The sequence below is a fragment of the Hippocampus zosterae genome, chromosome 13, assembly GCF_025434085.1.
Source record: "Hippocampus zosterae strain Florida chromosome 13, ASM2543408v3, whole genome shotgun sequence".
NCBI classification, from domain to species: domain Eukaryota; kingdom Metazoa; phylum Chordata; class Actinopteri; order Syngnathiformes; family Syngnathidae; genus Hippocampus; species Hippocampus zosterae.
In genome coordinates, this window is record NC_067463.1 from 3,457,091 (window position 1) to 3,483,182 (window position 26,092).

At 48.0% G+C, this 26,092-nt stretch overlaps 1 protein-coding gene across 1 annotated transcript; it reads left to right on the plus strand.

The window, feature by feature from the left end:
* Positions 1-816: 816 nt before the first annotated feature.
* Positions 817-24,265, plus strand: dchs2 (dachsous cadherin-related 2). The gene is made up of 22 exons (XM_052083829.1): positions 817-2,503; positions 2,629-3,447; positions 3,725-3,919; positions 4,586-4,817; positions 4,983-5,219; positions 6,486-6,915; positions 7,174-7,760; positions 8,096-8,283; positions 8,512-8,611; positions 8,716-8,885; positions 10,041-10,857; positions 10,984-11,223; positions 12,343-12,477; positions 13,453-13,662; positions 13,833-14,693; positions 15,596-15,712; positions 16,611-16,822; positions 16,952-17,103; positions 17,301-17,431; positions 17,501-17,787; positions 17,906-18,047; positions 19,718-24,265. The coding sequence occupies exons 1-22, from the start codon at positions 1,601-1,603 to the stop codon at positions 22,162-22,164; spliced, it is 9,612 nt and encodes a 3,203-aa protein (XP_051939789.1). The 5' UTR covers positions 817-1,600; the 3' UTR covers positions 22,165-24,265.
* Positions 24,266-26,092: the final 1,827 nt, after the last annotated feature.

Here is a 26,092-nt window from a genome sequence, read left to right on the forward strand (position 1 = left end):
CGGGAACATTTCGGAAAAATAACGTCAGGAAATGCACAGTTCAGCGCTACGTCCCCAAACTCTATGATGCAAAAAAACAAATAAACACCAAAACACCAGAAATTACTGCCTGAGCTCATTACAATTTCTGTGGTCTGATAAATCATATATATATATATATAAATATATATATATGAGGCGGCCCGGTAGTCCAGTGGTTAGCATGTCGGCTTCACAGTGCAGAGGTACCGGGTTCGATTCCAGCTCCGGCCTCCCTGTGTGGAGTTTGCATGTTCTCCCCGGGCTTGCGTGGGTTTTCTCCAGGTGCTCCGGTTTCCTCCCACATTCCAAAAACATGCGTGGCAGGCTGATTGAACACTCTAAATTGTCCCTAGGTGTGAGTATGAGTGCGAATGGTTGTTCGTTTCTGTGTGCCCTGCGATTGGCTGGCAACCGATTCAGGGTGTCCCCCGCCTACTGCCCGAAGACAGCTGGGATGGGTTCCAGCACCCCCCGCGACCCTAGTGAGGATCAAGCGGCTCGGAAGATGAATGAATGAATGAATGAATATATATATGAGTGTATATACAAGTGTATGCGCCGTGTCTGCCCCAGAGCTGTGCCAGACCAATTTTGCTGACTGGGATATTTTAGTCCGCAAACTGAGGAATTGCGCGGATGAAAGTGTGAGATGGCGGCGAAAAAAAAAACTCACAAAGGTCTACATTTAAGAAATGGGAATGCCAGTTTATATCTTTATAGGGTTTAAGACTTAAAAAAAAAGGAAATCCTTGAGTATATTCCTCGAGTCGTATGAATTACAGTTTGTCCCTTTGTATCTTATTTACGTACTCCCTGAGCACACCGTGACGTCTGGTGGCGGCGTAATCTGGCGTCCTGATTAGCAGTGTGGCAAGGGCAGCAGGCAGCACAGATGGGGACACGCACGCAGTCAGTCGCGGTCACGGGTGCATCCATTGAGGAGCTTGCACCATAGAGGCGCATAGACATTTCAACTGGAGACCTGCAGTGTAACTTAAAAAATTTTTTTTTTTTTAATCAGGGATCGGCGACATTTCCTCCAATTAGCAAATGACCGTGTTATTTGCCTGCATTGTAAGAGTTGGAGAGAAAATTATTTATCCTCTCCCACTTGCTTTTTTTCCACCAATCAATCATACAACATTCGGTCGGTAAGACATGACTTAGAATCGCTATCATTTGCTCCACCTTCTCCTGGTGTCAAGGTAATCATTGATCGCTCTTGTTTTGGTTGTAGAATGTAGTACGATTGTGCTGCTACTCGCTACGTTTCTTGTCTTTTTGATATATTTTATAAAAAATATATCAAAAAGCTTTACCTTCTCTCATTTGAAAAATACTAAACCAATCTCAATAATTGAAGTATGGTCGTGGTATGCCGGTTCCCTCTTGAGGTTTGGGAAGAGTCACTGCCCAAGTACAAATCATTTGTATTTAACTTTGATCGCTATGGATCAGTTTTTGCCTGCTAAATGAAGTTGAAGAAGTTACACTTGCATCCATGGACTTTTCTGTGTGCGGCCCTTAGAAAACAAAAATTTGGACACCCCTGATCTAATCTAAAAATAATAAGTGAGAGATGTATCAGCAAAGTGCGTACACACTGCTGATTGTGGTGCTCTTGCACAGCCCTCGTTGGGCAGGCGCCTCCAACCTGACCCTGTCCGTTTCGGAGGGGCTCCCCGCTAACACTGTGGTCGGCGACCTGGCTACCAGTCTGAGCGGGCCGACCGTCGGCTTCTTCATCTCAGAGAGCCGCGACTCGCACGTCTTCCGCGATCTGGAGATTGACCCGGAGACGGGCATCATCTCCACAACAACAGTTCTAGACCGAGAGACCCGTGACCGCTACGAATTTGTGGTTGCCACCCTTGCGGGAGAGGTGGTCAGAGTGCGCATAAACGTGGAGGATGTCAACGACCATTCGCCAGCTTTCCCCTCGGAGGAAGTGGACCTGAAGGTGTCCGAGTTGAGCCCACCTGGTAGCCGCTTCCACCTCGAAGGAGCTCAGGACCTGGATGGAGGGGAATTTGGCACCCAGGGATACCGGATCCGAGAGGCCCAAATGGGAGAGATCTTCAGGCTGGAGCAGCGCAGCGCTGACGGAAACCACCTTAGCCTGGATCTGGTTCTGGACAGCAGAGTGGACAGAGAAGTACAAGATTTTTACACTCTGATTGTGGAGGCTTTTGACGGCGGCATCCCCGCCCGAATTGGAAGGCTGCGGGTAAACATCCGGGTACTAGATGAGAATGACAACCCGCCTGTGTTCAATCGGAGCAAGTATGACGCAGCCGTGCCGGAAAATGCTCCGATCGGCTCGTCTGTGTGCCAAGTTGGCGCCGTGGACCTGGACCAGGGCGACAATGCCAGGGTCAGCTACCAGATCAACCGGCGACAGAGCGACTCTGACGAGTTCTTCTCCGTTCACGAGACCAGTGGCGTGGTTTTTCTCAACAAGCCACTGGATTTTGAAGCACAGGTACCGCATGCGTATTACCTCGCCTTGATCAACTCCTGATGCTTCAGTATCACACACATCATAGAGGTTCTACACTTGTTCTGGTTCGTCATGCTAACGACACATTTTGTTGACGCTTCATGCAGATTTTGCACGAGGTGATCATCACAGCCAGAGACAACGGAGCCCAGCCAGAGTCCAGCAGCACCTTGGTGGTTGTGAAAGTACAGAATGTCAATGACAACAGTCCCGTTATCAGCGTGCTGTTCCTCAGCGAGATCGGGGACGCGCTGGTCTCCGAGGCCGCCAGGATCGGCGACTACGTGGCCCGGATTTCTGTGTCAGACCCGGATGACCAAAGCGAGACTGTGTCGGTTCAGCTTAAGGGCGGTGACGGGAAGTTTGCCCTCAAACAGACGGACGACTTCCTTTATGCATTGTGCGTCAGCGCCCCGCTTGACAGGGAACAGAAGGATCTTTACCGGTTGCAGATCCAAGTCTCGGATTTCGGGAGCCCCCGTTTGAGCAACGAGACCGTTCTTCTCATGAAGGTCGTAGACGCCAATGATTGCAACCCAGTCTTTGAGAGGGACATGTTTGCAGTCCAGATCTCCGAGGACGCCCCAAAGGGGACATCCGTTATCCAGATGGAGGCCCGGGACTCGGACCAGGGAGTCAATGCTGACGTGACCTACTCTATACTCAAATCCGACTGGGACTGCCCGGTCGGTGTGGATGCGCACTCCGGCCTTGTCTTCACAATTGGAGACCTGGACTGGGAGAGGCAGCCGGAAGTGTGCTTGTTCCTGGTGGTGGCTGAAGACCAAGGGGAACCGGCCAGGTCAACCAGCGCCACCGTCAGCATGGTGTTGGAAGACGTCAATGACAATGAGCCGGTGTTCCAGCGAACACTCTACAATGCTAGCTTGATGGAACACAGCGCTCCCGACACCTGCTTTTTGCAAGTACGTACTCAATGTTTACAGAAACACACATTTTCAACAAAGACTAACTTGTCTTTGATGTTAATGAATACACAGAATTTAGGCTCAACAAAGACTAAATTGACCGAAATGTTTCTGCAAATGCATACATTCAGTTCAGCAACGACTACATTGGCTTTTTGTGTATGAACAATTATAATATGATTTTTTGTTGAAGACTCAATTTTCTTTGATGTTTACGAAAAAAAGCGCTACACCTAATAACGTGTAACATTTCCTATCTTTTTTTTTTTCATAGGTTGTGGCCGATGATGCAGACAGTCCAGAGTTTAGCGTTCTGGTCTATTCCCTGCCTGATGACCTTGAGGATTTGGGTCAGAAGCAAAACCTGTTCCACATTAATTCACAGACCGGAGAGCTGTGCGTCTCCGGGAACATCGATAGAGACGGCGGACAGAGTGTCCATAACATTCTAGTCAGAGCGGAGGATCCGGTCTGTACACTAATCTATACATTCACAAACACTGGAAACTTGTCTTTGTTTTTTTAATTATCTTTGATATTAGAAAAAAAAACTTTACATTGGCATCATTGATGACTCTTTGATTTTTACAATGTATGTACTACATGTCAAAAACATTGTTTTTGAGGTTCCCAAAAATGCATACATAAGGTAAATTTACAATTTTTCTAACAACAAAGACTCTTCTGAAAAGGCTGAAAAAAGGTGAAACTGTCTTTGACGTTGGCTGAAGTGAGTATGCTTGGGACATAAAAACATAGTTTTCTTTTGATTACAGAGATGTGTACGTCTTTTTTGAGGCCGCTCAAAAACTCGTCTTTATGAAAAGGCATACTTAGGGTTCATTGAAGATGACATTTGTGTTTGATGTTTGCATTTGTGTCTTGCCTGTGTCCAAGAGTCTTAAATATATTTGATGATGAGAATGGTCTGTTGAAGATCATTTACTTCTAAAAATGCTTTGATGGGATAATCAAAGACCCTCCTTTGTCTTTGATCTTGGAAACAATTCTGGCACAAAGATCCAGTTGAAGACCAAATTGTCTTTGATGTTTTTAAAAATGTGTAGCTGAATGCCTAATTTAGTTACTTCAACGATTATTTTTTTTGTTTGTTTTCTGGTTCTTGGCTTGGTAGGGAGGCCTCAGTGCATACACCTTCGTGCACGTTGACATCCAGGACCTCAACGATAATGCGCCGGTGTTCAACCCCGTGCGCTACGCCACCAGCGTCAGCAGTCACGCGCCGCCCGGCACCGAGATACTGGGAGTGGCGGCCACCGACGCGGACGACGGTCGCTTTGGCCGCATCACCTACCACATCCTGCCGGGTGATACGTCTGCTCTGTTTGCCCTCGATAAACAAACAGGTAATCAGAACAAATCCGACGTCCTAGTGTGCGTAAATCCTCCTGACGGCTGGAAGTGGGGCAGGCTTGTCCAGATTTGCCTTGATTTTTTTTTACTTAGCAGATTAGCATAGCTGGAGCAGGGGTCCAGGTTCAAATCAATCCTCGGTCACGTTTTCTCTCCAGGAGCGCTGTACCTAACGTCCCCGTTGACTCGCCTGGGGGGCGCCAACATCAGGTTATCCATCACGGCGCAGGACGGCGAGGGCGTGTCATCGGTCCGACCGGCTGAGGTAATCGTCGAGGTCTTGACGAGCGTCCACGCTCCGGCCGTGTTCCAGACTTTTTGCTACACCTTCACCGTGCCAGAGGACGCCGAGCCGGGCACCGGTGTGGGCACCGTGCGGGCCGCAAACCCGCTGGGTAGGTTTGCTCGCCCACCTGAATTCATCCGTCTCGGAAGCATCAAAGACGACGTGGTCTTCACACCCGCTCATTTTGTAAACGTTCAAGACAACGGAGAGGCTTTGATGTAACTAGCATAAACATTTTCAAGACGACTGCGTCTTTAACGATCTCTCACGAACGCGTTCTTGAAAACATCAAAAATGAACTCTAGATGCATGTCTTTGACATTCCTGAAGTGCCATTTTTCGTTCATCATCAAAGGCAATGCAGGTGCTGAAATTGAAATTCCGAGGCGGTTTTGTAAATATCACAGAAAACGTGGCCCTTACGTCATTCATTCATTCATTCATTCATCTTCCAAGCCGCTTGATCCTCACTAGGGTCGCGGGGGGTGCTGGAGCCTATCCCAGCTGTCTTCGGGCAGTAGGCGGGGGACACCCTGAATCGGTTGCCAGCCAATCGCAGGGCACACAGAAACGAACAACCCTTACGTCATGTGTTTTTAAAAATATTGAAGGCAATGAAGAGTTTGACGTACCTAAAAGTTCACATTTCCATAATTATCAAAGTCTATCATTAGTCTTTGATGTATAATTTTCAATTTTTTTGTTTGTGTTTTTAGAGACCATACAGTTTTCCAAGAAATAATTTTCATAAACAGTATCATATCCTTTATATATGCACATGCATTTTTTTTCTCGGTGGGGTGGGGGTGCGGGGCGGGGCGGCGCAGGGGGCGTTGTAATGTGCTCATGTGAAAAGGGGAAAGAGGAAGACTGCCCTTTAATCCCTAATCCCCTTTAAGTAGAGCAACAGATGACAAAAGATAGGTGACTGTGCAGAGCGCCGCCAAAATTTGGTGCGCTTGTGTGGGTGGGATTAAAAACACTGGAAGTGTGCGAAGCAAGGATGATGCCTTCAATACGGCAGAGGAGACACATGAGGCCACTTCATTAATTAATGGATTAAAGCCTTCAGGCTTAAAATCAGAAACAGCACGGTTAGTCTGAGGCATCATTAAGGTAGTCTGTAATCTTATAAATGCGGGATGTGACAAACAATTACTTCAATGGATTAATGACGCTGTAATTACACATGAACACATTAAAACATAAAAAGATGACATTCAAACCACGCCCCCCCTCACCCCCCAGAAAAAAAGAAATTCTCACTGTCGGCACCAAAAATGTGTTTTGGGTTTTTTTTTTTAAATTGGCCGATTAATTAGGAATGGACACACTTACGCTTTGTAGGATTAATAAATCATCTTGTGCTTCGCAGATGTCGCCGAATCCGTCTCCTACCGCATCGCCTCCGGCGACCCGCACGGTCTGTTCGCCGTGGATGCCGAGTCAGGCCTGATCAGGACAGCGAAGCCTCTGGACCACGAGACTCGACCGTACGCCCTGCTCTTCCTCCAAGCCTACGCCCAATCCTCTCCGGTGTACGGCGAGGCGCGGGTCAACGTCACCGTGGCCGACGTGAACGACGTCGCGCCCGTATTCCTCAAAGGCGAAGATGCCGTCTTTGTGTCAGAAAACACCACGCCGGGCGCCACGGTGTACGTCGCCCACGCCCACGACGACGACAACGGCATCCGTGGCCAGGTGACCTATCACTTGAGAGGTCGCCACGCCGGGGTCTTCGCGGTGGACCCAAACCTTGGAACGGTGACACTCAACCAAACACTTAGGGCGGACCCTGGAGGCGGGTATGACTTGAACCAAAGAACCGTTTGGGTTACAAAAAGTTGTTCTATAAAATGCCACAAGATGGCACCAAAGCCCAGGCTGATAGGAAAGTAGTAAATAGGGCTCAAGGAAATCCTGTGTGTTGACATCCTCAGAAATATTTAAATATAGACCGTGTATCATGTGTTCTCACGTTTTAAGTATGGTTCCACGTTTTGGTTGTACCCCGCTGACCTCCGGAGCACGATTGCTATATTTTTCCTCATTTTTGTCCCCAGCCCAATTCTGTTGGAAATCACAGCCGAAGACGGCGGGGATCCCTCGCGCAGCACCACCCTGAGGCTGACGGTGAACGTGGACTCTGCCTCTCCTGGTGACAACCTGGCCTTTGAGACGCTGGTGTACCAGGTGGAGATCGGTGAGGGTTACCAAAGGGACTCCAGAGTGATCCAGTTGAGAGCCCACTGGATCCGCAGAACCTCCTCTGACACCGCGACCCCGGTTTACTCCCTGGAAGAGGAAGCGGGCTCCCCTCCGTTTCCCTTTCGGATCCATCCCGGAAGCGGTTGGTTGTACCTCTCCGATGATCTGGACTACGAGCGGGAATCAGCCTATCGCTTCAGAGCGGTCGCCACATTGGGCGAGACCAAGGCCACAGCAGGGGTGGCGGTTCTGGTGCTGGACGTCAATGACAACGTGCCGGTTTTCGGCAGGGCCACGTACGACTGGGTGCTGCCGGAGGGGCTGTGGCCTCGGGGGCCGGTTGGACAGGTCAGCGCCACTGACCGGGACTCCGGGAAAAACGCCCGGCTGTCGTACATCCTGATCTCCGATGGGAAGTTCTTCCGCATCAATGCTGAAACGGGTAAGGCTACAACCTGGTAATTACTAACCTACCAACCAACATAACCAACTACCCATTTATTGTACTGACTAACCAGCTAACGAGCAACCGAGCTGCACTAATCTAGTCACCTACGACGCTTCCTTAGTATGCCGTACAAACAATCTACCTAATAAAATACATACTAACTAGTACTTACCAACTTCCTACTAACTCGGGATTCAAAGGTTTTTTTTTTTAATAGTTGACTCTGAGGTGACGATTATCAAGTAAATTTCTGAGTAGTACCCCCCACCCACCACCCAATTACTTATCCATCCAATTGCAAATCGTCCTCAACTTCCTGCCGTGCGCAGGCGAGATTGTCAACTGGGTGGAGTTGGATCGGGAGCAGCGCAACCAGTACACGCTGGAGGTCATGGTTGCCGACCAGGGCAGTCCACGACGCAACGCCACCGCCAGAGTCCACATCCTGGTCACGGACATCAACGACAACGCGCCGCAGTTCAGGCACCTGCCTGCTAGCAAGGGCCGCAATGTCCAGGTGAGCGTTACCTGTGTGTGTGTGTCTGTGTGTGTGTCTGTGTGTGTGACTGGACAGACAGACAGGCAAGGTCGGTCTGTTTTCCGGGTTTGGTCATGTGACATTCTCAAGCTGAGCCATTCGGGCAGCGTAATGTCATTTTCAAGACAAAATGCCCTCATAGAACAAAGATTTAGTTCTTTTTAACTTGACTTACTCTCTGAAAGTTTGTCTCTTTACTTTTGTCAGATATCATCCCGAATCTCACCAGGATCCTTGGTGACAAACGCATTTGCCAAAGACTTGGATGCGGGTGAAAATGGAACGGTCACTTTGTCATTGCTAACTGGTAAGTTCTTTCTATCAAATCTGAGTGAGTCCTTTCCCCGAAAAGTAGACTGATCCAATTTCTTTAAACCCCCCCCCCCCCGCCCCTCTGCCTGCATCTATCAGTCGGTGCGGAAGGTCAACTTTTGAGACATTTTGAGATTGACAGTAAGAGCGGAGATATCAGGACCACGTCGCTGTTCAAGCAAAGCGCCGAAGCTGCTTACATCCTCCAAGTGACAGCCCGGGACGGCGGATCACCACCACGAGAGGACACTGCACTCATCCACGTGCAGGTACACTTGTGGCTCGATGAGACTTTCACTCTCAATTTCCCCCACCGCATGTCAACGCATTACACAAGTTTGCCACCAGGGGGTAGCAATTGACACGTTTACCCTTTGTAGCCGGAGATGAGCTGACTTTGGTGCAGGCAGAAGGGTTTCAGTTCACGGTGGAAAGGCGAGAGTGAATGGTGGTCTGTCGCTGAATGCTCTCTGGCACTGGCTGGCGACCGGTCCAGGGCGTAGTCCACCTTTCAGCCTTGTCAGGTTGGTCCAAATTGACACTCAAGAATAACCAAAAGGAGGAGACAGGAGACTCGATTCTGGTACCAGGAGGGAACGAGGAGAAGCTTTCGGTTTCAGTTCTCCACACGTAACCCTAACGATCTCCCCCTTCACCTCCTCATTTATTGGGAAAAGCTACTACATAGGTGTGTCCAACCTAAAGGGTGGGGGCTGTTGAACACACACTGAACTTGTTTGACTATGTGTGTGTGCAATTTACGTACATGTGTGCAAATAGACGTAAACATCCCGTTGCAGCTGGTGTTGATGTCTCCATTCACGGTTCAGCCTTGCTCGCTGTTTAGTCTTAACAGTTATCTCTTCCCAGCCACGTCCTCGAAAAGGTGGTTGCGACCCTAACTTCTCACACAGTACAGCAAGCAAAAGTGAGCACATAATGAAGAATATATAATGATTATAGATGTGAGTAAATAATAAAGGATATATCTTTATTGAGAGCATAAGCGTTCTTTATTGCAGGCAAAGCCAACTAATGATTGCAAGCATAAGCGTTCTTCTTTGCAAGCAAAATCAAACTATACTGACAGGCAGAAGCATTCTTCATTGCGAGCATAGAATGACGACACGAGAATCAACCGAATAATACGTGAATGTATGATTACTAAACAATAATAAATCCAACAAGCCTCCTTTCCAGGCTTCGGTTTCATGTGAATTTCAACAGGATAAGTTGGACAGAAAAAAGATGGAGAGTAGAGCATGCGATCTGGTTAGCGCCGACAGCCCGCTACCGTTGCTTCAACGTCACCTCGGGTGGTGCAGCTGATAATGAACGTGCCCAACATGGTGCCTCCCAATTACCTCTCTGTTAGCTACCAACCAACCACGCACTAAATATTAACAGGGGTGAATCCTTTGCAGGTGTATCGGTCAGATGACCAGTCCGGACAAGCCTCCCCAACATCAGTCAGACGTCTGTGGGTCCGAGAAGACGACCCGCCGGGCACTGTGATTGGTTCTGTTAGCATCGCGTCTCCCAGAAAGGAGGTGGTCTACTCCATCACCGATGGTGACAGTGACTCACGCTTTGGCGTCAATTCCCAGTCGGGCGACATCTACGTCTACCAGCCTCTGGACTACGAGACGGCTGCCCAATACTCGCTCACTGTGCTCGCAGAGGACGACGCGGGCGAGCACACAACAATGCGGGTATTTGTGACGGTAGAGGACGTGAACGATCACCCGCCGTGGTTCACCGACAAAATGATAAGGATCGCCTTGATGGAAGACGCCCTTATCGGGTCCCTGGCGTTTGCCTTTTGCGCCAGAGACGAGGACGGGACATACCCGAACAGCGCCCTGCGGTACTCCCTTGCCTTGACCCCGGGCTTCCCTTTCCAGATAGATCCACGGAGCGGTCGATTGATGGTGGCGGTGCCACTTGACCGGGAGACTAGCCCGGCATACGCTTTCACCGTAACCGCCAGTGACCTGGCGGAGAGGCGGGTCGAGCGTAGGCACGCGTCGGTTACGGCGAGAGTCTTTCTGATGGACGTCAACGATAATCACCCCACGTTTAAGTCAGCGGATGTGGTCCAGGTGGCAGAAGATGTGGCGGAAGGGAGCCTGCTCCACCATTTCGTGGCGCTGGATGCGGACGAAAGGGAAAACGGGATGGTTTCTTACATTATGCTGACAGGAAACCAGAGAGGGTTGTTCGCTCTGGAGGAGAAAACAGGTACCGACTGACCGATGTCTGCTCTGTGAATAAAATTGAATTGAACCCGAGTTTGGAGCGAGGTGAGGTCAGTTGATCTTGAAAGAGCTCAACTTCAAATTTGACTGGAGTGTTTTCACCGTGCAGGTCTCTTGCGGCTCTCGGCGCCGTTGGACTTTGAGACGGCGCGTCTCCACCGGCTGAGGGTGGCCGCGGTCGATGCCGGCCTGCCTCCGCTCTCGTCCAGCCAGACGCTGACGGTCGAGGTGATCGACGTCAACGACTGTCCGCCTGTCTTCGGTCTCGACGTCTACGTCGCCACAGTGGTGGAGAACAGGGAGCCCGGGGAGACTGTGGTCCAAGTGTCCGCCACTGACGAAGATTCGGGTATTTTGAAGGCCTAATTACTGTCATACGATCGTTCCTTGCCGGTGATCCAATATGACTTGTGCCTTCCACGATTCCATTTTTTTTTTTTAATGACTTGACATAATCTACCACCACCTTGCACAGTTGAAATCGATCATTGAGCCGTATCGTTGACCCTGTATAAATAACCCGCAGAGGAAAAAAATAGTCCACACTCCAGTTAGTCATACGCTCACAATCCAATTACGGCAATACAATCGTTTTCTTGCCAGCAGTTCATGAAAAGCGTCAGCTTGCACAAAGGAAATAAACAGAAAGCCGTGAAATCATCTCACACGTCTAACCTCTAATCACAGGCGTTTATTTTAACACGGGGGGTGAGGGAGGGGGGGCTTCCCAATAGCATTCATTTGGCTTGCTGCTGCCGACAGTGCAGCTCTGTTCAAAACGCTCTTGCTACTTCGACGGCAGCTTCGGGTATTTGTTTTTTTTTACCCCTCAGGGGGGTTGGAGGTCACTGGGGGTTCTTGCAAACATTCTAGGGGGTAAGTAGAGTCCAAAAACAGCAAGCGAGGAACTTGTGGGGGTGGGGTGGGGGGTTGTCAAAGGTCTACTCTGGTGATGACGTTGATAATCGGAGCCACCTGTGACAATAACGTCTGTGCTCGTTGTCCACTATTACGCACCTAAAATATTGGGATGACATCGATGCCTTTGTCAAAGCGAATGTGACACTACTGTAGTTTGATATAAAACGGAAGTAACTAAAAATTCTTGGGAAAGATACAAATTATCAGGTATTTTTGTCCCCCCCCTGTCCCCGCTCTAAATTCTTTTATTACATTTTTTTCTGTTCCAAAAATGAAACTTTAAAACAATAAATCAACGACTTTTTTTTAATATTTCAACAAAAAAGTCCAAAAAATAAACATTTTTGATTGAGGGGAGAAAAAAAACGTACTTTTTACCCCCCCGGACCACCTCACAAAAAATGATTTGCTTTTATCATAGGAAGGTGACTCAATAAAAAAATAAAATAAAATCCGGATTGACTTTTTTAATAAAAAAAAAAAACAAGGAAGAAGACATTTTATTTTCTATGACGGATAATTGACCTTTGGTGAATGCATTCCCCAGAGGAGAACGCAGTGGTGTGGTACAGTCTATTAGCGGATCCGGGCTACGAGCTCTTCAGCATCAACCCGTACACCGGCTTGATCACCACATTGGCCTTCCTGGACCGAGAGCAGCAGTCACACTTCACCCTGCGAGGTAGGACCCACCCCCAGGCCCCACCCCCAATAACGTTCACTTCACCGATGTTGCAGCAAACTGTTTTCAGATGTGCCCATCAGTCAACATGGTGAACCATTAGACGTGATCATGAAATGTAATAACAGGAAAAGCCAAATGATGTAAAGCGGTGCCAGAATCACGGTGGGCTCTATACTCGAGCGAAATACTGAAAAAATGTGGAGGACAAGTGGAGGCAAAGATGAAATATGACAACAAGCAAAAAAGAGGTTCAGCTGCTAATAAAAGTCAAAACCCGCAGCTATTGTCCTTGGGGCTGAACAATAATTCAAATGATCAATGCATTGTAGTAGAATGCAAAGGATGCAATTTGGAGGGGGGAAAAAAACAAAACACAACCAATATTGAGGAAAACAAAAATCTCAATGAGATTATTGAAGTCTGGGCTTCCCTGCAAAAGCTGTTGCCCCCGCGACCCGGCCCCGGATAAGCGGTAAAAGATGGATGGATGGATTATTTTGCAAAATTGTTCAGCTCTAGTAGATTAGTATTAGAAGTACTAGTATTAGAAATACTAAAAGTATTAGTATTAGAAGTGATAATGAAATATAATAACAGGGAAGACAGATTTGTGTAACGACGGGCCAGAAGTAAGTTTCAGCGCGTATCGGAGAAAAACACTCAAATATGTGGAGGAAAAAGTTGAGACAAAGATGGATTGTGTCGAAAAGTGACGGCGGTTCAGTTACGTCGAAAAAAAGTATGGAAGCTAACAATTGGGAGTGTCTCCCAACCAATACTTTAGCTGACATGAGAGCCGATATTGAAAAGCACAACCAGAAAAGGCCGAGTGACATCAAAGTGCACCAGAATGATGCTGTATGTTTTCTAAAGAAAAAAAAAAAGAATATGTGGACAAACGGTGAAGGCAAAGAGAAAACGTTTCCGAAAGTAAAGGGGATTCATTTTGCTGATGTGGCTTCCTGTCCTCAGTTCAGGCCCGTGACAGCGGCCCGAGGCCCCTTTCAGGCATCGCCACGGTGCTGTGTTCGGTGATAGACGACAACGACAACCCGCCAGTCTTTTCGCAGTCGTCTTTCCAGATCAGCCTTCCGGAAAACCTGCCGCCCAGCGTCGTACACGCCGCCCGAGCTTTCGACCCGGATATCGGGGAGAACGGCACGGTTCGCTACTCCATCCTGGGTGAGGGTGTCGCGCTCCGTCGAAAGCAATTGTCAGCTTATTTGTAGACATCACACTTTGTAGCCATCACAATTTTGTCCCAGTTTTTTTTTCAATTTAATAAAAAGTTGTCTTTTTTGAAAATAAGTCACTTTTTTCGGCAAGAAAGTCACCAATGTGATTGTCTTCAGGCGAGGACCACGGTGTCTTTGCCATCGACAGCCACTCAGGGGCCATCATGACCCTTCAGACTCTGGACCGCGAGGAGCATCAGAACTACACGCTGACCATCCAAGCTCGTGACTGTGGCCCCGCCCCACTCAGCTCCACCACACAGTTACAACTCCTCATCTTGGACCAGAACGACAATGCCCCAGCCTTCACCCTGGACAGTTACCGCACCTCCATCAGCGAGGGTCTTCCTGCCGGTGCGGCGGTCCTAAGCGTCACAGCCCTGGACCCTGACCACGGGTCTAATGGTGTTGTGATGTACTCGCTGAGGGACGACGGCGGCAAGGGCGCGTTCTCCATCAACGCCTCCACCGGTGCCATCAGGACTACCGAGACCCTGGACCGGGAGACCAGGGCCCAGTTCTCCCTCAAAGTTCTGGCAACAGATTGCGGCAACGAAGGCCGGTTGAGCTCAGTCGTGTCTGTAACTATCTTGGTGAACGACGTTAATGACAACACTCCCGTCTGCGAAAGTCATCCCGTCAATGCAATAGTCTCCGTGGGCACTTTTCCGAACCGAGTGATCGCCACGGTGACGGCGACGGATGCCGACCTGGGCCCCAACGGGACCGTAGTTTTTTTCCCACCGGATGACCTTGAGAACCTATTCGACATCAATGGAGAGACAGGGGAAATCTCGATGAGGCGGCGCGTGAGGGCGGGGTTCTCCGGCAGGAAGTTGCGGGTAGCGGTAGCGGATCGTGGAAATCCCGCGCTGACGTCAAGCTGCCTGGTGTTTGTCCACCTCAAAGGAGAAGACGAAGACTTGCAATTCACCGACAAGGTCTACAACGCCACCATCGCGGAAAACAGCAAGGCCGGTAAGTGGTACTGTTATTACTTTTTGCTTTTGGGCGAACATTTTTTAGTCCAGATGAAGGATCGGAGAAAAATATTTTTATTTCATTTTGTAGGCATTTCTATCATGGAAAAAAAAAACCCACCAAAAAGAATTTTAAAAAACATCTAAAAATCCACTGTAAGCCATTCTCGCTCGATAATGCCTTCCAGAATATTTGAAAGAATTCAGTCCGTGAATCCTGCTCTACTTAGCAATAGCAATGTCTATCATGTATAGACCCACAAAAAAAGTCTCAAGAAACTATGCCTCATAAGACACCGGTGTTGTGTTTCCATTTTGGTGCAGTACTACCCTCCAGAATGAAGAAAAAAAGCTTCAGCTCCCAAACGTAGTTTCATGTAACTACCGTACATTAAATTTGGTAGGCATGTCTACCATAAAGAAACCCACAAAAAAGTTTCAAGAGACTCTAGCACACCCTCGCGAGGATAAACAGATTAGAAAATGTCTGGATGAATGTATACAATGTCTAGCATTTGACAGTAAAGTTGTACTTGACTTGACTTGAGTAGACCCACAAAAAATCCCAAGAAACCATGCACCATAATACACAGGAAGTTTGTCTGTTTTGGTGCAGTATTGCCCTCCAGAATTAAGGATTTTTCCTTAATTCCTAGTTTCATGTAACTACATGAAATTTGGTAGACTACCATACATAAACCCACAAAAAAGTCTCAAGGGGCTCCAGGACACCCGTGATCCTGAGTAGACCCACAAAAAAAAGTTTCAATCAGCCATATCAAATATCACACAGGTAGTCTGCCATTTTCTTTTTCAGGAAACATCTTTTGTCTATACAGACTAACGTTAGGGGTTCGAGGGCCCCTTTTCCACATGATTACCACATAAATTGTTTTTCAGGCATGTGGATCACTACTGTTGATGCCAGTGAACAATCCAACGGCCAATTGGAAAGGATTTCATACACCCTATTCCCTGAGGACGGCGATGGCGTGTTTTCCATCAATTCCCACACAGGTAACGACAAACAGCAGTCGAGTCGCCTTCTTTATACTACCGCCGATATGCTAATTTAACATTCACTTCTAATCAGCCATTTTATTTTCCATGACGCCATCCACAAAAACATCTTTCCCAGAAAAACTCGGTGCCATCTTTCTTTGCCAAGCGCAACTTATCTGCTTCATCTATGAATTGTTTCCAGGCCCCACAATTGGGGATCGTGTTCCAACTTCCCAAAAACATCTCCTTGATACGAGAGAATAATGAGATACTCATGTTGTTTTTGTTGATTGTACTACTTCCCAGAGGTGGGCGACTTGCGTCACATGACTTGACCTTAGTACGACCTCCACTAAATTGTCCACTTTGAGACTTACTTGGCTGAAACTTCCAAAAGACTTCACATAATACGGAGTGGTATCCGTAACACTTATATTTTCAAGATTATGTACCATCAGTTTTGTTTCTGAAATGGTTTGCAAACCTAAATCAGAAAAATAGGATGGCCGCAAAAACAGGTATGATCCGTTAACTTTACAGTTTAGCTCACTGAAAGCTGATCAACCACAATTTAGGAGCACTGTCTATAATGAGTTGACCCATAAAAAAGCCAGAAGAAGTCATGTTTGAAAACTGAAGTCTGCCATTTTCATTTTCAAGCGGCCATTTTGGCCGAGTAGTGCCTTCCAGATCTCAAAAGAATTCAGTCCTCCACAAAGCCACTTTCATTTTGCACTGTCCAACTCGGTAGAGCTACTTATAATGAGTAGACACACAAAAATGTCATAAGAAGCCATGCTTGAAAATGGAAGTCTGCCATTGCGATTTTTTAAAACATTTTGGGTGACATACTCCCGGCTTTACTTTTTCCCTGAAACCATATGTTTGCTGAATTGGGTTTCCAATGTGTCAGGTGAGATTCGGGTACGGAAGGACAACACATTGGACTTTGAAACGAACCCCCGAATGGAGCTGGTGGTCCTGGCAGAAAAGGGGCGGCGGACGGCCCACTGCAAGGTGGACATCACCCTACGGGACATCAACGACAACGCCCCCATCTTTGAGCATAACGTCTACCGGACTGCCGTGTGGGAGGGCCAAGTGCGCAACAGCTACGTCATGCAGGTAGGGCATCTTGTCCCACTCGGTGTCGGATCAATCCCTCCATTTTTTTTCGCCCCCCCTTCAACATTGCGACAGCATTTTGCATACAAGGTAACAAGTGTGCAGCTAATCTTTTCACATTCCCTGCAGGTTTTTGCCTTTGATGCCGACAGCGGGGCAAACGGGCAAATCGAGTTTTCCATCATGTCCGGGAACCATAACGACGTTTTCATCCTGGACTCGGTCCGTGGGATCCTCACCACCAATGCGATGCTGGATCGCGAGATCACGTCGTCGTACAAGTACGCAAACACAACTCTGAAATGGAAACCTTAGTCCAACCATTCTTTGTCGAAGACTAGGATGTGAATCACGTATGAGGACTTTAAATGGTCCTCAGGTGTGAATGTGAACTGGAATCAGTACGGAGATTTGACCAATTCTTTGGCCCAAAGTCATCTGGTGTTGACGGATGGATGGATGGATGCTCCCATTTCAGGCTCGGTGTGCAGGCATCAGACAAAGGAAACCCTCCTCTCAGCAGTACCGCCATCATCTGGGTCCAAGTGGTGGACGTCAACGACAACAGTCCCGCCATCCCCCCAATGGAAGCCGTTCTCCTAGCCGAGAGTAAGTCCACCTCCCGCTGATTGGACCTTAAAAACTGAAGACTCACATGCCATCGCCCGTATTCCGTAGATCTTCCGGCGGGGTACGTGGTGACGCAGGTGACGGCAAACGACGTGGACCTCGCCCCTGTCATCACCTTCAGCTTTGCGGGGGACGCCGCCGTGGAAGGTGCCTTCGCTGTGGACCGGTACACCGGCGTGGTCACATTGACCCGACCTTTGGATTTTGAAGAAGAGGTCAAGCTCACGCTAACCATCTGGGCATCGGACTCTCTCCACCGAACCTCCGGGGAGTTGAAAGTCCAGGTGCTGGACATCAATGACAACAGGCCCATCTTCCACCAGGACTCATACCAGGTTTGTGTCACTGATCAGATTCACAAAAGCATTACAGCCCAAAATCTTTGCAATGATTTGGGCTACGGTGCCTATAAGTGAATCTTGCGTCTACTTTTTCCTTTTTTTTTTGTTCAAGGTGGAGTTGTCCGAACTGGCTCTGGCGGACACGTTTGTCTTGAACGTGTCTGCCACCGACAAGGACTCGGGACCAAATGGCAAGATCACCTACAGGCTGCTTTCGTCTCTTTTACGAGGCTTTTACATCCAAGCACACACTGGTAAGAAGATTAATGAGCCTCGTTCAAGGAAATCTCTGCCCTTTTGCCAGAACCGCAGATGCCAGTTGTGAAAAAGAAAGTTACGGCTATGGAACCCTTTGCCCGTTGCGACAATGAGCCATTATTTCAGCGACCACAACTGACTGATAACTCTTTGTTCCAAGTCCGCGTCCAAGTTTCTTCTTTGTGTTTTGGGAACGTCGTCAAAACACATGCAGACTTGCAAAAACATCTGACAGCGCTGCAGTTGTGTATGCCACACCAGTTGGGGTAAATAATGACCACTTAACTTTTGGTGTTCACACTTATTTTTTTTAAATTAATTTCCAAGTACAGGTACCTTTGTCGCCGTAGTTTCCCTCTAAGCAACTTTTCTCCCCCCAAAAGGTCATTCATAGGCTCAAGGAAACATGAACATTAAATATGAGAATAATTGCCCGGCTTTCCTGTTGAGGAGTGCAAAAAGTGAAACTAATGCAGCTATCCGATACGCGACTTCCCTCGCTAAAATGGCCTCCTGATGTTTGTGAAACAGTAAATAGCCGAGTGAAAATTAATCAAGCCCATGTGTGGAAAATTCAGGGCAGCGAAGACGGATAATAAATCGGTCAGTGGGGGTAATACGTTACTGCTACTCGAGCGTGTCGTAATGGTGTCCACATGGTTTTGGTTAGAATAAAGACGGCGCACGGGTAACGCTAACATGAGAAAGGATGTGTTAACAGTTCACGTGTTATGGCACCGTAATAACGGCCCTACCATGTCATATAAAGAGAGACATTTTAGTCGCAAGTGATAATTTTTTTCACGTTGCAGCACTGGAAGGGACCTAACTGCCCGGTACAATTTGACAGGCAGGGTTCCAAGTATGACAAGCGGATAATACATGATGAACATTGTCGGATTTGTTGTTTTTTTTTTGTTGTATTTGTATTGTATTTAATGTTATTAATTTAGTTTTAACTTTTTGTTTTTGTCAGTTTTATACTTTACGTACATACAGCACGTTGTATTTAGCTACAGCGGTTTTCAGAGTGTGCCGTAAATAAAGTTGCATCGTCGTAGCTTTTGCGCCGACGGGGTTAATATTAGCTTAGCATGTTGCTATGACTAAACGCTGCCACGTTTGGCCCTTTTTCCACAACCACATTCGCTCAGCGAGTGACAAAGGGCCCCGCAGCTGCACGAAAGGACGACTGCGCCCGGTTGCCAGCCTGCCCATATTTGGAAACGACGACGTTGCAGCCTACCAGGACGTAAAGATGGAGATTTTTTTTTTTGCCGCTGGTTTACCGCCTTGCTATCCTCGGCTTTGCTCATTTTCAGGAGGAGGCAAGGAGGCATCCTTTACTAATGACGCAATGGGAACTTGGGAGAGTTTTACCGCTTTGTGGGCTTTATTTCCACCAAGAACACTTTGTGGCCTATTTCAGGCTGAGCAGGGAGCGGTGTCTTCTTCAATTCATCACTATATGTCATCCCCCACGGGTCCCCAAGCTCGGGACACCGAGTACCCATTTAACAAGGCCTCCTCCATTGTCTTCATGGTGTCATGTGGAAAGAAGTCCACCAAAATAGCACTAAAATCGCCTTTCAACAAAAACACTTGAATATGCCTGCCAAGCCTATTGCCTTACGGCCTTGTGCTAACCCTTTATTTTGTCTTTCAGGATTACTTTTCACCAATAAGGCCGTCAAGGCCACTGCCAACGGCAACCCCGTTCGTCTTCTCATTGAGGCGCGAGACGGAGGAGATCCCGCCCTCTCTACCGTTACCTCCGTCGATTTGCTGATCCTGGACACCAACGACCACACGCCGCTCTTTCCCCAGGATGTCTACAGCGTCACAGTCTCGGAGAACGCGCCCATTTCCACTACGCTGCTAACCATCTTTGCGTCCGACCAAGACTGGAGCCCCCAAAACACGCATCTGGACTATGCCCTCGTCGGAGGGAACGAAGACGGGCGTTTCTGCTTGGAAGTCAAAACAACACAAGCGGAGAATCGTATAAGCAATGTCGGCCAGATTGTATTGTGTGGCCCGTTAGACCGTGAGAACGTTCAGAACTATGCGCTCAACGTGAGAGTTTCTGATCGAGGGACGCCACGTCTCAACAGCTCCGCCGTTGTCATGGTGACCGTCGTGGATTGCAACGACAATGCGCCGTTTTTTGCGAGTACAGAATATCATGTTGAAGTCAGCGAAAACAGCCACACGGGCACCAGCCTGGTGCAGGTCAATGCAACCGATCCTGACATGGGAGTCAACAGTGTGTTGCGCTATGAGATCATCTCGGGGAACACCAGAGGATGCTTCAAGCTGGACCCCAAGTCTGGACTTTTGACGGTCAATACCTCGCTAGACTACGAAAAAGTCTGCCGATACAACCTCACCATCCAGGTGTCTGATGGCGATGACGCAACAGAAGATCGGAAAGTGGCGTACACCGTGGTTTTTATCACGGTTTTGGACGAGAACGACAACAGTCCCTACTTCCTGTTCCCCACAATGAACTGCTCCGTGCCGGAGAACCTCCCGGCGTTCACCCACGTCTGCGCCATTCGGGGTCTCGACAAAGACGCGGGCGCCTTTGGACAACTTACCTACTCCATCGTGTCCTCCTGTTTCGTCGTAGATTTTGGTGGGGTGGAGAGGAAGGAGTCCGCCTTGGCCGTGGACCCCCAAACTGGTGATGTTCACACCCAGCAGACGTTGGACTACGAGCATGAGAGCGAGTATTGCTTGGTGGTGGAAGCCCGGGACAAAGGCTACAGGGCGTCGACAGTCCGAGTGCACATTTCTGTCAAGGGAGCGGACGAGTTTAGTCCCCTGTTCACCCAGAAGCAGTACCACTTCTTCCTGCCCCGAAACGCGAAGCCAGGGGATGCCGTTGGCTTTGTGATGGCGCTGGACCAGGATGGAGGTACAGATGGGGTGGTGGAGTACTCGCTTTTGGACCCAACCCCGTTCTTCTCCATCAACAAAACCTTGGGAGCCATCTATGCGTCGGGAACCGTGTTCCGCAGACGGGGCAGTGAGGACTTGCTGGAACTGACAGTGTCTGCCAGAAGTCCCCGACCAGGGTCCAGGACAACTTCCTGCCAGGTTTTTGTCAATGTCTCTAGCTCAGCCGAGGGAGTTGTTGGTCTGCCGCTTGACGGCCACATGCTCACTCTGAGCATCTCCCTTGCCGTATTCCTGCTGATCCTGGTTTTCTTTGTCGGCCTAGTGCTCAGATCCAAATTTAAAGAGGCTGGCCTAAAAAATCTGGCCACCGACCTGAACCAACCAGACCACGCCTTCTCTCTGCGGGACATGAAACCTGGCATCTTCATGAAAAATGGTGATATGTCCAGCTGCCAAACGCCATCCGACTTGAGCGGCCGTGGTTCGGCGGAAGGAGAGACGGCCGAGGACCAGGAGATCAAGTGGATCAACGAGTATCCCTGCTGCGAAAGAGACGACGAACGGACCTTGAAAAACCCAGACGGGGATGCCGCGTCTTGCCACTCTGTGGATGTTGGGCCGGGACACTTTTTATCGTCTGGTAAATGTTTGGTCTCAGGCACGACCGGCATGGAAAGTCTGCAGCACTTCAAAGAAGAAGGGGGAGGCGAGGGACTACTTGTGCGGATCAGAGAAAGGAATTTGGAGGGGAAAGGTGCAGATTCTCTGGAGTGTCTGAATGGTAGCTACAGATGGGACTATTTGCTGGATTGGGAGCCTTGCTTCCAGGCCCTGGCGTCAGTCTTTACAGACATTGGGATGCTCCCGAACCAGGAGCTCCAAGGGGGCCGCGAGGAACCGGCCCACCCGCCTCCGCTCATAACATCCGTGGCCCAGCCAGGGGTTCGGACGGTGCCACCTCGCAAACCACTACGGGCACCCAGCTTGCGGCGGCGGCCCTCCTACCCCAGGTATGCCTACTCCCCCTTGGCCAGGAACACGGGGCTCACGCCGACGGCCATGACACCAACATTCTCCCCTTCGCTTTCGTCACTCACCATCAGGACCCCCAACGCCTCACCCAACGTATGCGACCCTGGGGTGGGCGGTATTAGACTGGACTCCGGACCCCTCACCGCAAGCCTGCTGGAGGCAGAAATCCAAGTATGACCAAGTGTTTAACTTTCGTGCATTTGGAGCTTGTCAAATAATTTGTAACCAAGGAAGAAGCCATTTCCAGCTAGATTTTGTGATACCACCCTTCAGCTTATCTGTAGAGAGAAGACCAGGTCACATATGATTTTGTTCATTGTTTGGAATGATGATATTTTTCCTCCAACCCACAAAATGCCTCTTCTTTCATGCCACTCACAGCTATATAGCATTTTAGAGTTAGCGTCAGGTCCCCACTGAAGTCCTCCAAAACTCACCTCCTACCATTGGATTCAATTGACTAAATGAGTTGAGTCTTGATTAGCTTTGACGTACCACTGTCCAAAAGTCACGTTCCTCTGCAATTCATCCATGATTCTAGAACATTACAAAATGGTGGCCCTTTCATCTAACGTGCCTCGCCCTATTTTTCTGCACGGGCTAAGCAAACGTTGAGGCGTCTAGCGGCTGAAACCTCAACCAGACATCTCGGCAGAGACAATAAACACTGCGGTCCTGACCCTCCGTGTAATCACCTGGAGGTGCGCCGTTATTTATTGAATCGCGTCCGTGTGCGCCTTCGCTCTTTTTCTTTGACAGTATTTGTGATTCTAGGGCGAATCACCGTGTGTCCCCCACCCCCCACATCCCCACAACGGACCCTCCCCTTCCACCACCGGTGAGCGTTTGCGTTTACGCAATCCCGCTGACGGACACGCAAACAAACAAAAGAGCGCGGAAAGCACGTCTGACCTCCTCGGTGGCAGTAATTGATCACAGACGTCCTTCCTTACCTCGCCTTTCATGAAAAGCATTTGGGACATCGGCCCCAATGCTTTCCGCATGCTCCCGATGGCTTGTTATCGCTCACTGTCAGTATAAAAATAACATCAAGTGCTTTTAGAGCAGCTCATGTTCCAACCTCAGACCCGCTATTGTGATCCTGTACCCCCCCATCCCCCCCAAAAAAAAATCAAGAAACAAAAACACATAATGTGAGTCAAGGGCTTGAGAGTTTTTTTTATGTTGTGACCACAAACCCGTACGTTAGGTTGGTTAATGATTCAACATCGTAGTCGGAACATTTGAAGACTTTGAATGGACACGTTAGGCTTCACTCAAGACGCCAGATCATCTGAAGTGTTTACGTTGGGCTGAATCATCTTCCATGAAAACACGTACGCGAACCTCATGATTACTCAATAAAATTTTGACGTTTAGGAAAAAGGTGCTAGGTTTTGAAGCCTCGAAATCGTCTTCTGTACGTACGAACACACGGATGCTTTAGTTGTCGAAGTGTATGTTCAGTGTTTGCGTCGCATACATTAGATTTGAGACATCGGCATTATTTACAAAAACACATTCCTTTGAATTTGAGACTAAGTCTTTGATGTTCACGACAAGAATGTTAGGTTCGCCCAAGTTTCAAAATCATCAACAGTGCTTTCAGAAACATAAACGTTAGGTTCGAAGACTAAATCGTTGGAGTTTCTCCAAACATTGCCTTGAACATTGATGAAAATTTGGTTTCCCGACGACTGCAAATGCGTCGACGATGTTCAGTCCAAAAACGCATTTGTTCGATTTGAAAATTCAAAATCAACCTCACCTCAAACAAAAAAATGTCGGTTCAGCAAAAGACTTTTTAGAGCTGAAGTTTTTGGTGGTGCTTAGCAAAACAAGCTTGTTTGGTTATTGGTGGAGGGGAAAAAAACTGTTTACAAATCGGTGAAAAACCTCAAAACTGACATTTTTTTGAAATCTAATATCCTAAATTAAATGGCTAGTAAATAAGTATATTACATAACATCCATGTGAAATGTTGTAAATGTGAGCATCCATGTGCCAGTTTTTGGACAATGGGGAATAGGTTGATTTTATCACGTCTGACTTTTTTTTTCACGTTTTCAGCCCAGCCAAGCTTACTGTAGTAATATTTTCCTTGAAACTTTAGCTGTCTGAATAAAACCTGAAAGTATCTTTTAGCTCCACTGGGCTTGTAGGCGGGGGGGTTATTCAGTGGGGAGTTCAGTTGATGGTGGGCATGAGAGAGCGAGAGAGTCAAAGTAGCCTGAAGCGTCGCATTTGGATTCAATCAAATCGCTCATGTTGTTTTATTTTTGGGGGGTGGTGGCGATTGTGGTGTGGTGTGGGGGGGGGTTGTGCTTCTGCCACATGATATAAAACAGACGGTCGAAGCCTGGCAGGAATACAGATATGATTTTGCCACCTTCATTTGCCCTCTCCTGTGTTCATTTTTAGCCTTATGAAATGTTTTTTTTAAATAGAGCAGTGTAAATGTTATCGAAATAGAATTGGATGCAACATGATATCAATGTATTTCATGTATATATTTTTTTAAATCTAGGAGTATACAGTATTCCGTTTTTTTTTAAATCAGAATAACTTTCATAATTTTATAATTCACAATTCCAATTCTGGCCTACCTGTGTGGAGTTTGCATGTTCTCCCGGGGCCTGCGTGGGTTTTCTCTGGGTTCTCCGATTTCCTCCCACATTCCAAAAATATCCATTGTAGGCTGATTGAACACTCTAAATTGTCCCGCGGTGTGAGTGTAAGCGCGGATGGTTGTTCGTCTCTGTGCGCCCTGCAATTGGCTGGCAACTGGTTCAGGGTGTCCCCCACCTACTGCCCGAAGGCGGCTGGGATAGGCTCCAGCAGCCCCCCACCCCGCAACCCTTGTGAGGATAAAGCGGATCGGAAAATGGATGGATGGATGGATATTTTACTCCAAGGATGTTTCATATTCATAACAATGGCATCTTTTATTAGAACAAAAAAGGGGATTGCGGAATCAAAGCCTTACTGAATAGCTCCCGTCTGCTAAGCCCGACATGCGACCTGCCTGCAAAACTTGGCCTCAAGGGTGAACGTCGCCTCTTCAAAAGAATGTCTGTGACGAGCACGCCGGGTGACCTTTGAACCCTCGTGGAAAACAGCGGGGCTTGTTTGGGAGCTGGAAACAGGATGGCAGGTGACCCATCACCCCACCCCGCTTCCCAAAATCTTTCAGTGATGGATGGGGTCTATATCAGACATCACCCTCCGACCCCTCCGCCGGCCCCCACCCCACCTTTAAACCAGCCTAGAAGATGTATGCCCCTCACAAACTCAGCTTTGACATTCATTTGAACCTTTGTCGACATGTCAGGAACCAAACAACTGGCGGGCCAAACAATTTAGGGTTAAGTTGTTCCAACCACCCCCCCACCCCCCATTGCCCTCCGGCCCTCCACACGCACCCTAGACCCCTCCTGTGTGTCCCTGACTTGAAATAACCTCAGTCTAAAAATGGTTTGGCCGTGTAGCGAAATCGGAGGGATTAAACAGACCCAATTAGGGACCCCCATGTTGACCTTATTTGATGTGACGCACAAAAGCCCGAGTGTGAATCTGAGAGACTCCGATCACCAACTGTGCAGCTTCACATACTTTACAAATATGGTTGACATAACTCCAAAAAAAAGAAAAAAAATAAAGTTGCTTGTTTTTCAAGATTGGTGGATGGATGTTTGAATCAAATAGTTTTTTTAGACACTTTTTTTTCCGAGAAGAAAATCTGAAAAAATGTGTCCTTTTTTTCAAGATTTTTTTTCACAAGAATGCAGTCGTACTTCCTAATTAAAAAAATCATTTGAAAAGAATAGCCTATTTTCGAGAAAAGGGAATGGATTTTAAAAATTGATCAAAAAACGTTTTTTTAAAAAATTGGATTCTGTTGAGTAAGGAAGAAATCCTTTAAAGTGTCAGTCTGACTTGAATAAAGAGGTCAGTTTTTCAAGAGAAAAATCTTTTGAGCAAATGTCTTCCCCCAGAATAAAATTCATTTTTGGGGGATGGGGGGGGGGGGGTTCAACTGGGAAAGTTATAGTTTCCAGCAGAAGTTTGCACACACATACTTGTAACGGGCCCAACAAATTTGAAT